The sequence below is a fragment of the Callorhinus ursinus genome, unplaced genomic scaffold (genome assembly GCF_003265705.2).
Source record: "Callorhinus ursinus isolate GAN/ISIS: 27379988/994484 unplaced genomic scaffold, GSC_fseal_2.0 scaffold70, whole genome shotgun sequence".
NCBI lineage: Eukaryota > Metazoa > Chordata > Mammalia > Carnivora > Otariidae > Callorhinus > Callorhinus ursinus.
The window spans coordinates 6,036,337-6,049,361 of record NW_027397132.1 but is presented as its reverse complement, the minus strand read 5'-3'; the positions used below and the strand labels follow the sequence as shown (position 1 = coordinate 6,049,361).

At 56.8% G+C, this 13,025-nt stretch overlaps 1 protein-coding gene and 1 non-coding gene across 3 annotated transcripts in view; both read left to right on the top strand.

Moving 5' to 3' along the window:
• The window catches only part of DNAAF5 (dynein axonemal assembly factor 5), a 47,911-nt gene that overhangs the window by 23,229 nt on the left and 11,657 nt on the right, over positions 1 to 13,025 (top strand). For both annotated transcript variants that reach the window (XM_025863668.2, XM_073886383.1), the window contains exons 5-10: positions 585 to 817; positions 1,927 to 2,139; positions 5,767 to 5,910; positions 7,447 to 7,615; positions 9,862 to 10,009; positions 12,435 to 12,585. In XM_025863668.2, coding sequence (XP_025719453.2) covers positions 585 to 817; positions 1,927 to 2,139; positions 5,767 to 5,910; positions 7,447 to 7,615; positions 9,862 to 10,009; positions 12,435 to 12,585 — 1,058 coding nt within the window. The remainder of the gene's footprint in view (positions 1 to 584; positions 818 to 1,926; positions 2,140 to 5,766; positions 5,911 to 7,446; positions 7,616 to 9,861; positions 10,010 to 12,434; positions 12,586 to 13,025) is intronic.
• Positions 6,599 to 6,789, top strand: LOC112816993 (U2 spliceosomal RNA). Its single transcript, XR_003206284.1, has one exon. It is a non-coding gene; the product is annotated as a U2 spliceosomal RNA (small nuclear RNA).

Below are 13,025 nucleotides of genomic sequence, written 5' to 3'. Positions count from 1 at the left end.
CTCGGGCACTAACCCTCAGGAGTAGCCATGCCCACACAGGCTTGTGTGCGGTGCTCGTCGCAGATTTTTTGGCAACAGCCCAGCCCGGGAAGCAGCCTAAGGTCCATCAGCAGGTGACAGACAGGCAGAGGGATGAAGGCACAGCACCACGCGGATGGCCCTGGGATCACTGTGCGGGGAAGGCAGCTGGGCAAACTCGAGTGTGAGCCTCTCAGTTCTGCCCGGAGACGGTCCGTCTGTAGTGACGGGAAGCAGAGTGTGTTTGTCTGGGCAGGCAGGGAGTCCTGGGGTTGGTGCAGGGGCACAGGAAGCTTTGGGGTGATGGGTGCATCTGCGTTCTGATTACAGTGTTGGTTTGAGGTGTGTCCGTGTGTCAAAACTTAAATCAAATTAGGCACACTTGGTGTATTTTATTGTGTGTCACACATCAGTCTCTGACACAAATTTTAAGCTAAACGAGGACATTGTGGCTTCATTTCTGGCCTCACAGTGTCCCTTAAACGAGGGACACGTGATGAATCCACTTCCCCAGGATTCGTGGAGGTTTTACTTGTGAATTTCCAGCTTCTTCTCTCTGCCTCCAGAGACTCGCCCCGTGTTGGGCTGCCGGGAGCTCGTCTTCAGAAACCTGTCCAAGATCCTTCCCGCCGTGTGTCACGACCTCACCGACTGGGTGGTGGGGACCAGGCTGAAGGCCGCGCAGCTGCTGCTGGTGCTGCTGTTGCACGCCGAAGACCACAGCACGCAGCACCTGGACGCCGTCCTCAGGGTACTGCACCGTGCCTGTGCCGACGATGACCCGGCCGTGGTCCGCAGCGTGAGTTGCCTTTTCCTGGTCACGTTGGTTGCGCTGTAGCTTACGGGGTCGTAGAGGTCACCCGTGTCCGCTCGTGGGTCTGCAGGTTCGCATTAAGTGTGAGCAGCCGTGGAACTGCCTTCACAGCTGAGGTAATGTTCACATCGCCCTGAGAGCCCCTTGGGTCTTGGCATCCGCTGGCCCCCCTCGGCCCCCACCCCCAGATCTGTCTTCTGTACCCGCAGAGGGCGGCATGTAAAGGTTACTCTTCAGGGGATCGAGCCCCCGCTCCTCACGCCTTCTCTCTCAGCTCGAGCAGGTGGGTTGGGGCAGGGCGCCAGCGCGCTTCTGACAGACTGTCCCTGTGAGCCTCGCTGGGGCAGGCAGGGCACCTCCCTGGCTCTGACGGCGCGGCACTCGCGTGCCCACGGGCTCTGCAGGGAAAGCCAGGCAGGGGCTCCCGGCCCCAGTGTGACAGCAGGTGTCTCCTTGCCAGTTCTCGCTGCCGCCCACCAACTGGCCGGTGGTTAGTGCCACCGCCTGCGTGGATAGAAGCAGGTGAGCCTCAGGTTTGCTTCCCCTGTCCCGTCTGCCCCAGGAGCTTGGCCACTGGACGCCTTTGCTGAGCAATGGGCCACGTGGACCTCACTTTGGATGTGCATGGCACGCTCACACCTGCCCAGAGGATGCGTCGTGGGGCCCGTGACAGTGGCCTGGCACACTGGGGAACGTCCCCATATTATGTTATTTGGGAACGCTGTATAACTGGAATCACGCAGTGAGTGTCCTTTAGAGATTGGCTAACGCCCGAGGCCCACTGTTCTGACTGCCGAGTGGTGCCCACTGCGTGGAGATGCCAGCGTGTGGCCGTTTGCTCATAACAAGCTTAGGTCATTGGCAGCAGATGAGGGGCGTGAGGCCCTGTTAGGACTTGGCCCTCCTGGGAACCAGCTCCCTGAGGAAGCTCTGAGGGCCGTGGGGGCTTCCTGTTGCCCACACGCTGGGCGGACCTTCAGTCAGGGCTATGCGCTGGGCTGCAAGCGCGGCAGGCAGATGCAGGAGTGCCGAGGGCCGTGTGGTGGGCCCTCCAGGGCTGGGGCAACCCATCAGCCTCCTGCCTTCTCTCGCAGTGCACCAGATCTGCAGAGCTGGTTGGGGTGTTCGTCAGCCCAGAAGTGTTTCTGAAGCTGATCTTGTCCATGCTGAAGAAGTCGCCCTCCCCCTCTGGCCTCCTGGTCCTTGCTTCCGTCATCCGAGGCTGCCCTCGGGAGGCCCTCCAGCCACACCTGAAGGTCATCGCCGTAGAGCTGGCCCGGCCCCACATCTGTCAGGGGTCTGAAAACGTAAGCTGTGGGAAGGGTGGAAGGCGGAGCACATCATGAGGTTAACCCTTCGTGCAGGGGAGGTGGGCGGCACTCCCTGCCCACGGCTTTCTACCCATACCTGTTGATCACTATTAGTAGATCCCCACAGGCCCATTGGAGGTTTCCACCCAAAAGTACCGTCATTGACACCATCTTGTCTGGAGACCGGCGTGCCTCCTGCTCTGTCCAGTTGGTGGGCATTCACGTTGAAACTAAACACATGGAAAGGGCAAGTCCTGCCTCACGCTGGCCGCCTACCCCGTGGCCACTGGCCACTGTGCAGGACAGTATGGGATAGGGCAGGTCCATGCTGGGGACGGGCTGTGGGGCCACAGCGCTGGGGCTCACGCGGTCAGCACCCTTCCTGCCACCACCGTCAGTCCTCAGCCCGTCACCACCACAAGCTGGTTCTTTGCTCGTGTCCCTCGGCATTGTCATAATGTGCTCAGAACAAGCAAGCTGAGCTTGCTGAGCTTGGCTGGGAAGTGGGTATGGAAATCCACACATGGCTACGAGGTATTCACTTTATTCTACCTCGAAGCAGTCTGGGTAGCCAGACTTCGTCATTTGGAATAATTTATAATTGTCTGCTATTGAGAGAAAAAATAAGGACTTTGTTTTTGTTTGGCTGTGACAGGCTTAAACCCTGTAACCTTAGCACTGGGTGTGGCCCTCCCGCTCCCCTGTAGGGAACGGGGGTCTGCGCCAGCCCCTTGTCTGTCCCCCGTGGTGCAGGCTCAAGGCCCCGCAGCCGCTGCTGGGCCATGACTAACCTGGGGCTGGGGGACCAGCTACGTCTCCGGGCACGGCCAGCTGCATCGACTCATCTGGTCCTTCTCTGGCTTTGGGTGGCAAAGTGGTCCCATTACGGTTGCAAACCCACCGTGAAGGCCGCTCAAAGCACGGCAGGTGGGAAGTGGGGCTGAGGTATCAGGGAGGGAGTGTCGGTGAACCGTTCTGCCTGCTCTCTGTGCTTTTAACAGATTTCACCTTTTCCCAAACCCGTTTTTAACGTCATCATCAAACCATGTGAATTCTGCATTTTTACTCAGGGTGGCCTGGAAATGATTCTGATCCCTCTACATAGATTTGTGAGCCAGAAGCTTTCTTTTTCCTAAAAGGCTAAATTTGAAATTTTGCAAACATGCTTAAATACAGATCTTACAAGTTTTATAGGCAAGGAAATATAATTTTCATGTCTTAGCATTATTTATAGGAAAACTTAATCCCTAATCCACAGAGTTCAGATTATGCCTTTGGCTCCTCATCTTCCAGTTTTTTTAAGGAAGAATTTCTGTAATGATTCATTTTGTTTCGTTTTATTTTATTTTTTTAAGTAGGCTCCGCGCCCCACACGGAGCCCAACGCAGGGCTTGATCTCATGACCCTGAGGTCATGACCTGAGTGAGCTGAGATCAAGAGTTGGTCGCTCAACCGACTGAGCCACCCAGGCATCCCTGTAGTGATGTTTTAAACAGAGTATGATCACACCTAGTGTCTCCCCCAATGTGTTCCAGGCTCAGGCTGAGGAACCAGCCACAGTGAAAACCCAAGATGCGCATTCTGCCCCTTTCCTCACAGACTCAGACGTTTAGCAAAGGGGACGAACACTCAGGTGTTAGGCAAAGGCACCAGACGCAGCCCTGTTCTCCCCAGGGCAGGAGAGTGGTGCAGCCATGGTGACATGGGAAGCAGCACGAGCTTCCTGCAGTCCTTCCCCAGGAGCTGGGAGGACTGGCTGCAGACGTCTTTCAAGAACACACTGAGGTGTAGAAACTCCCTGTCAGCCAGACAGAGGAGCCCCGAGGGCACTGCTGGGCCGCTCCTTGCGGGGCCTCCTGTGCTGCAGGGCGGGGTCGAGGCAGGTGCCTCCCCAGGTGTGTCTGGCCAGTGCTGCACCTGGGACTGAGCTGAGGGAATTGGATCCTTTCCTTTGTAATGTTTGTTTTGTGACAGGTAACTGAGCTGAGGAAATAGTTTGATACCGTACGAATAGCTCATTTATTCATTCCTGCTTAACGAGCAAAAACCAGGAGTGCAGGGGCACAGTCGTCATAGAAATGTCAGCCTCTAGCACTTTCTCCCGTAAAGTTTTGACAACCTCAGATGACGCTGGGTTTCAGGAGCAGAAACTAAGACATCACTTTGGAACCTGTCGCCTCCCCCCTGCCTTTGTCTCCCTCTGGGGTGCAGGTGAAGGGAACATTCTCTGCTTAAGTGGGAAGAATTCCATGAACACTGAGACCCGGTTTCCCAGAGACGGTGCCGCACTCCCCGCAGGAGGGGACATCTGTGAAAGCATGAGGCTCCTCGCTGGCTCTGGGTCCGGCGCACCCCACGACCGCCAGCCCCGACAGCCCACCCACGCTAATAGTGGCTCACATCTCAGGAGCTGAATCCCTTCCTAACTGAAAGTGATTCCTCCATAAGCGTTTAGTATAGGCCGTTCTAGAGATGAGCTGAAATCACGTCCTTAGAAACTGGGTGGCTGCCCGTCCAGGTCTAGAAGAAATCGGGCCATGGGACACGTGAGAATGTGAATTAAACACTGGCCTGGCTTCCCCAGGGGAGCTGGACGCCATCGCTCGAGGCCACCTCCCATGCTGCACGTGAGCAGTCGGGTGTGTGTGGGCCACACTCCTCTGTGATCCAGCATGAATTCTTTGTTTGAAGTCCTGCGATTTATGTCACTTGTGCATGAGCCACAGAAGTCCAGAACCGCCTGTGCACGGGCCCTTGTTAGTGAGACCGCGTGCGTGTACAACTTCAGTGCCAGCCCACTGCTTCGTGACCACCATCCTTTCTGTCCTTTGTGAAACCCACGTGAGGTACACATGTGGAGGGATGTATATGAGGAGCAGATATGGACATGGGCGGGAAGGGGTTCTGCCCCACGTTTGATGAGGCTGAAGTCCGGGAGGTGAGCGGCTGGCTGGATAGACCTGGCTGAGGTGCCCCCTTGTCGCCATCCATCAGGAAGCATGTCCTGAACCACAGAATTGCATTTCTTTATTTTTTAAACTTACTATTACAGAAAGACTCAGAAACACATAGCAGTAAAGAGCATAGCAGATGAAGCCCCACATGCCCCCACCCAGCCTCAGTGGCCATGGGCTCTGGGGCTTCTGTTCTGTCCACTTCCTCCACCTTTTCTGTTACCTTGGGGGCGGGCTGGGAGGGCTGAGTGTTTGCAGGTGGCTCCAAGATGCCCTGTCGTTTCCCTTGTGAATTTTACGGGATGTGTGGCTAATGCATAAGAACGTCTTTAAATGTAACCAAGAGACTGCTAAGCATCTCTTTCTTGGGCCATGTTCAGTTTCCCCTGGTAAAGAACACCATGAAAGTTTTCCATGAAAGAAGGCACTCCTGTGGTCCGTGTGTTTCAATCTGTGGCCCTAGTGTGCTGTGTCCTGTCAGTGTGGGCCCTGGGGCAGGGAGAGGGAGCTGGGAACTGGGGTGCGGCACAGGGGGGCCCTGGGGCCGGAGGGCAGGATGGGGGGGGGTAGGGGGGGAGGTTGGGGAGCCGTGGGGTGGGAAAGGGGTGTTGGCAGGGGGCGTGTGGGTGGGGGCAGAGCTGGCTCACGGTGCTCCCTGCTCTCTTCACAGCGCCTTTATGGGGAGCACCTACTGCTGTGCGTGCGGACGTTGGCTTCTGTGTGCCAGGAAGACTGCAGAGGGTGCAGCTTACAGCTCATGGAGGTGCTGGTGACCGTCATGGCCCTCTCGGGTGCCACGGGCCTCAGCGACAAGGTGAGGTGGCAGGGAACCCCCGCTTTGCCTTGTGGGTGATGGAGCTCATGCTCAGGAAGGTGCTCATCTCTGAGCAGACGGAACCACTGTCTAGAAATCCTCCTGCTCTGAGTCCAAAGCCTCGGGCTCACCTGACTCAGCTGACTAGCAAGGTGGAGGAGTGTGTGGGACATTTGGGATGAGTCGCTCATGAGGTGGCCGTAGGCGTGCCCAGGATTCTGGAAAAGCCCCAGCTGCCTGCTTCTCGTTGTGTCGCAGAGGTCAGGACAGCTGCCGACAGGCGGACAGGACAGGAGCCCATCCTCACCTCTGGCCTGTGGTTAAACACATATGTGACCGACAGCCCGGAGGGAAGATGGCATCGTGATTTCCTGTCTAATCACGGGCCAGCCTTGCAGAGTTACTTCTGTTTCTTCCCCTCTGGGTCTGAGCTTTAAAAACTCTGATGTCCAGGTTCCCTCGGGCTCTGGGACCATCAGGAGGCCGGTGTCTTGCCACCTCTCCAGGAGAGTGTGGTTTTCGTTCTGGCTCTCTCTCGCCAGCCGCGGGCGGATCTCTAGGGGCTGACCCGCGTGATGGAGAGGCGCCCGGGCACGTCATGGGACCCCGTAACCAGGAGGCCCTCTGCCCTCCCTCTCCTTTCTTGGGCCTCCAAACTTTGTTTTCTCTCTGTAAAAACAACCTTTCCATCGCTTCTCAGCCTTTTGGCTAAGATCAAGTGTAGTGTCTGTTCTTAACAGTTTAATATCTGATAGGTTCTCTATCCGAGGACAATATATTGAATGGATTCTTGGAGCAGGAAGATGGAATAGGAGCTTGCGCTGTCCACTCCACGTATGCACCTGGTATTGCAGTACTTCCAGGAACGGTGCACCCCCACCTAATTAAAAAAAAAAAAACTTTCCAAAGGGCACATATCTTAGCAGGCCGCTTGTCAGTACAGGGCCACAAACAGAGCTGCGTGCCTGGGACCCGAGCGAAGGAAACCGGCCAGCCGTCAGGTCGCAGGCTGGGAGGATGGCTCTTGGCCTGTTTCTTGTCCCCTTGCCCTCTGTTCCCCCAGAGGGCAGTTGTGTCCACCGGAAGGCCCGGTCACATGGTGACCTCAGGCCAGCATTGTGTATGTCTGCTCAGTCCGGTGCCCTGCTGCCACCTGGCGCCCAGCTCTCCCGCCGCAGAGGGGAATGCGGACCCCCAGAAGAGGGCGGTCTCCCAGGAAGCCTGCTGTCCCCAGGCGCCCCTGGCATTGTGCAGAATGAGGGCACGGTGGCTGAATCTCTCCTAAACACATGTCTGTCCGTATTGTTACTTGTTGTCCAGATGGCATTGACGCAGTGTGCACAGTGGCTGTCAGTCAGGCTCCTGCCATCCTCACCGCAGCAGGCCCTCCAGGGGCTGCTCATGTCACGCTTCCTCGCCGGTGGAGTGTTTCCGGTTAGCCTGAGCCGCTCTCACTCTCTGATGATAAGGATGGGTCTCCACGGGGCTTTTGAGCCTTAAGAGCGGGGTTTCCCAGCCTGTGGCTCACACTTGCAGGTTCAGGAGACCATGGACGCACTGGCCGCAGTGCAGGATGTGGACGGCAGCCAGGATCTCTACCGAGAGCACGTGGGCCCCCTCATGGAGTGGGTGGCGGCTTCGCACCATGACTGGACCATCCACTCCGTGGAGCTCCTGCAGTTCAACGTCGTGGTCACCCACGCAGGTGAGTTCCCGCCACGCCCAGACTGGTTCAGGCCACGCCAGGAGGCTCCCAGCTGAACCAGGAGGCCACAAGCCAGCTGAACCGTGGGTGACTCAGTCTCTCCGGCCCATGGGAACCAGCATTTTGAGAACCGAAACCTTAATTTTAAAAATGCAAGAACATTATTTTTGAAGACTGTATGTAACAGGGATCTTCAAAGTCTGGCAGGCAAATGGTTTTGATGTTAAGCCTCGAAGGTGTGATTTCTCAAGGCCTCCTCCTCTGTAGCCCGTGTTCTTTAGGGATGCCTCAGCGTTGTTGAACTTAGCGCAGCAAACGGGCGTTCTGTGTGGGCCCCCACGCCCATCCCCGCCAGGCCGCGGGGATGATGGAAGAACATTTCCTTGGGCAAAGCTCATGCTCACACCCATGCCTCCTCCCTGCCTTGTAGAAATTCCTCTCTCGGACCAGTCGTGGAGAAGGTTTCACTGGACATACTTCATTCTAAAAGATGATTCTTGAAAAAAAACAACAAAACTTACTCTCAGACCCTGATCAGCAGCTTCCCTCCCCAATTTAGAAAGCAGCCAGAGGCTGCAAACCCACATGCTGTTGGGGCTGATCAGGAAAAGCTGGGCCACTGGCCACAGCAGGGGCAGCAGATGGCCTGGGGGAGGCCCGGCCACTCTGCACTTTACCTTCAATGAATCAAGTGTTCTCTCAGAGTGTAAATATAGTGTATTTGCTCCCTTTGTTTGATAGCATCCTGTGTGTTCTGGAGGGGTTCATTTCCAGATGCCCTGCGACCTGGGAGGTGTGGGCATGCCCGCACACGCCGGTCATGGGTATTGCTCTTCAGCTCTCCAGGGCCATGCAGTCCTTAAGGACTTTCTGCCGGAGCTCAGATTTACCCATCTTTTTATACTGTTAGTGCGGACAAACGCCCTGTAGTTTGGATGGGTTTTTTTCTCATTTTTACAGAGAGCGTTTAAAAGACTTGACATGCTAAAAATGATGCATTTTTGGTGCCCAGCTGGTAAAGAGGAGACCGTGTGTGAGCTGGAAGTGTGTTTACAGGAGGGGCAGGAAGACGTTCACGGAAACTCCTCTGTCCTTTTGCTGGTGCATTTTCTCTGTGTTTTGTGAGAAAGCAGTAGATTGGTAACTACTCCTGAATGACCCTGCCGTCCTCCTCCAGTGAGAATCATCTGGACGTTGGCCTTCTGTGCGATATTGAAGGAAAATACACCACAGGGTGTGTGAGCCCTTGGCGCTCACCCGAGCTGGAGGTGTCCTGCTCCTAGGCCACAACGTCCTGTCTGGTTTTGTTTCTCTTTCTTCCCCGAAACCCACACCTGGCCTCAGGTTAACGAAAGGCCTTGTTTTTCCATCTTTTTTTTTTTTTTAAGATTTTATTTATTTATTTATGACCCAGAGAGAGAGCACAAGCACAAGTAGGGGGAGCGGCAGAGGGAGAGAGAGGAGCAGACTCCCCGCTGAGCAGGGAGCCCGATGCGGGACTCGATCCCAGGACTTGGATCATGACCTGACCTGGAGGCAGACGCTTCACTGACTGAGCCACCCAGGAGCCCCTTGCTTTTCCATCTTGCAGCTTTGACGCCGGGTTTGAGTTGGAGCATCTGAGAAGACCCCAGTTGCTTTGCTTGTTCTCAGGCTCGTTGCAGAATGAGCAGGGTGGCCGGGAGTGGCCCTGTTGGTTGTGGAATGCCGGCGGGGGCGGGGGGGGCTGTCTGGGCGGCGCTCCATGACCCATGTCCATGCGATCAGAGTGCGTGTCTACACCCCGGGGACTGTTTATTCCAATCACGACTCAGCGTGATTCCAGATACTGAGGGTCATTCCGCGTGTCTTTGGCCCCTGCTAGCTTGGGGAGACCTGCACCAGTGCCCACCCAGCAGCAAGCTTGAGAAGAGCGATGGTTGCCAAGTGTAGGGGCAAATATTAAACACCTTACGTGTTCTGAATAATTTATTTTAGTTGATGTTTAAAATATTGCTTGACTTGAATTTTTTTTTAAGAATCTGGAAAAAATATAAGGAAATAAGTTTCCATATGGAATGATTAGCATGATTTTGGGAGTTAAATGTTTTCTTTTACAATGACATCCACGATCTAAAAGGAGGGGAAGGTGGTGGGACAGGCCATGGCTCCGCCTGTGCTGACGGCCCCTCTCCCGAGCCCGCGTGCTGTGGTGGGGCCCGCTGACCGCGAGCAGGAACTGTGGGTACCGTGTGTGTGTTTTCCAGGCCCAGCGCTGGGAGAAGTGCTGCCCCACCTCGTTCCCATCCTCAGGAGCTGCCTCCAGCCAGCCAGAGACCCACAGATGCGCCTGAGGCTCTTCTCCTCCCTGTCGCGGGTGCTGCTGAGCGCGAAGCAGACCGTCGACTCCCAGGGGTAGGTCTGCCCAGCCTCCGGCCTCTGCGGGGTGCTCTCAGGCCGGAGCTGGGTCACCCCTGGGCTCTGGTGCCGGCCGCCCTCCCTGGGTAAACAGACGGCTCTGGCAATGAGCGCCCACCCGGACAGACACGAAGTCAAAGTCGTTTTCATGTGGCCATTAAAATTCCATCAAATGAAGAGGTTTTAGGGAACATTAACTATTAATGGTTTATACATTAGGTGTTCTCAGTTTTAAAAGCCTTTCAAACCTAACAGAATGGATTGACTCACCATTGGTGGTTAAAGCGTTAGAAGAACCTTCTGTCCACACAAACCCGTGAAGGGCCTCCAACGTGACGGCTCTTCAGTGAGGGAGAGGAGACAGGGATGCTGGCGGGAGGGAAGGGGGCAACCTGAATCCGCAGCAGGGCCGAGGCCCGTCCAGAGCAGAGCTGGGTGCCAGGGGAGGGCAGGGTGATGAGGCGTGTGGGTCCCTGTCCCCTCGGAAAAGGAGCATGTCTGTCAGGAGCAGCGTCCTGCCATGTCACTAGCATGCTAGGACGCATGCTGTGAGCTCTGCCGGCCCATCGAATTGCAGGGAATTCTGTGTCCTGCTCGTCAGCACGAACTCTGAGCCTGCAAGAGCCATAAAAACAAAGTGCCGCCCTGGGCAGAGCTCCGCCCTGGATGAGCCACAAGGGTGTGAGGGCACGGGTTGCCTGCCGCCCCAGAGCCTGTGCTCCCATGTCCTCGCGAGGGGCCTGAGCAACCCCCAGGCAAGGGGAGCCCTGGGGTGCCTCGCTGACCCTCTACTGATGCTGGAGTGTGTCCACTGGCCGTCTGCAGGTCCTGCTCAGAGGGCAGGTGCTGAGAGGGCTGCCCTGGGCCCTCGGCCTCACGAATAGATGACAGTGACGAGACGGGGCTTCTCAGTGTGAGGAGGTGCTGTTTTGGGGGGTCCCCTCCATGGATGGGCTGCTCCTCCCACAGAGCGCCCCCAAGCATGGGCCCTGGGTACCATCCCCACCCCCAGGCACACAGCCTCTGCTCTCCAGGGTGTCTATGGATGTGCAACAGGCCTTGTTGGCCACCACCTCAGCTCTGTCTGCTCCTCGAGGTTGACTGAGGACTGGGGAAGGGGTGGTAGGAGGTCTGTCTTCAGAGTGCTGCCTGCGAAGGTGGCCGGGGCTGAGGAGTAACGCACCCATGGTCTCCTTGGGCGGCGCGCTCATTCCAGCAGGGACCCACCTGCAAACCCTTGTACAACTTCCCTTACACAGGAGGCGCCGTTCCAAAAAGTCAGGTGCTGCGTCTTCCTCCGTGATGTGTCGCTGCTTCCAGCGCAGGTTCTGATTGACCCAGGCTACACATGGGGCCTGCCTGGTGGCCCACGGCCGAGTGGCAGTCGGGCCAGCGCTCGGCGCTCCACTTTTCCAGCCACTTGACCTGGACACCTTGGGGGTCGGCACTGGGGGCTAGGTCTTTCTAAAGAGACCTCTTGTGAATCACTTTGCAAGAAACAGCAGCTCTTTGCATAAAAGTTAAAGATCATGGAAAACCTAATCCGTGTGTGTGTGTGAGCGTGCGTGCGCACGCACCTGTGTGTGTAAATGGCTCAGACCACATTCATTCATTTACCAGCATCGCTGGTTCTGGGATGCCCCCTGCTGGAAGCCAGCAGGTGGAGCCTCCTGCAGAAGGGAGGGTCAGCGGGGGACGAGGCCGGGGACAGACCAGAGGGATGGCCGCAGGACATGGGGAGCAGCCAGGGTGCTGCGCAGCTCGGGTCTCGCCCTGGAGGCTTTACCTTTTCAGAATCCAAGACCAGCTGGTATTTGGGATGGGAGCCACCTTTGAAATATGCTTTGGAATAATGTTCAGAAATAAGTTGATGGATTCTTTGTTGATCCAAACGTGTTTCGGTGTAACGGTGGAGGCGCAGTGGGATTTGTGAGGACGCTCTGGTGTTCCTCTGTGCAGCTTTTAATGGGGTGCTCAGCGTGTGGCCCCACGCCGGCCAGGCCAACTGGGATGTGGGAGTTTACCATTGAGACGACGCGCCCTGACTGCTGGCATTCAAGCCCCGGGTGCAGACCTGCGGTGCCCTCCCTTTGGATGGAGGGGTGTGTGCCCACGGGGGACGGTTGGGGGCGGTGTGTGTAGGATGGACACACATGCAAGTGACTTTGCTGGCTTGGTCACCTCACACCTCCGCTTTCAGAGGCAGGAGGAGGGACAGGCAAAGCCCCTGCAGCAGAGGGGTGGGGGCACCCTGGAGGCTCAGAACCTGCCCTGGGCCCAGCAGAGGACAGGAGGAGCCCTAGAAGGCTGTCCGCTACCCCACAGGGCTCTCCCTGCCCCGCAGGGCACCTGCGCCAGGGAAGCCAAGGCCCGCTGGTTCTGGCTCTCTCCTCTTCACCTGTGTTCCGTGTTTCTGCCCCAGGCAGTTTCACCACTATCTCAACACTGTGGCAAAAGACATCTTGGTCCCCAACCTGCAGTGGCACGCGGGGAAGACCGCTGCAGCCATCCGCACAGCAGCCGTGTCCTGCCTCTGGGCACTCCTCAGCAGCGACGTCCTGTCGGAGAAGCAGGTGGGGCTCCCAGGGGCACCTGCCGCAGGAGGGGTGCACACACACGCAGCTGCCAGACCCCGCGTTCCACAGCCCACGGAGGGGAGGGAGCATGGGGGCTGTGGGCCAGTGTGCCCCACAGGCAGCAGCTTGTGTTTGATCATCGGGGGTTTTCCTGGGCTTACATGCTGAGTGTTGCTTTTGCAGAGCAGAGAGTGTAACCTCAGGAACCTCCCTGAGTTGGGCAGATCTCAGGGTTTCTGTGCTGCTGTCAGGGCAGCAGGGACAGCAGTTTGAAGGCCTTGCTGTCACTGTGCTCAGCCCCACGTCTGCACACCCTGGCCAGGGGCTTGCCTAATGCACAGGCTCCACTTCCCACTACGCTGAACCACCCCGATCCAGGTTACAGCATCCTCCAAATCTCGTTGGACACAGTAGACACCATGCTAGTAAGGAGCAGA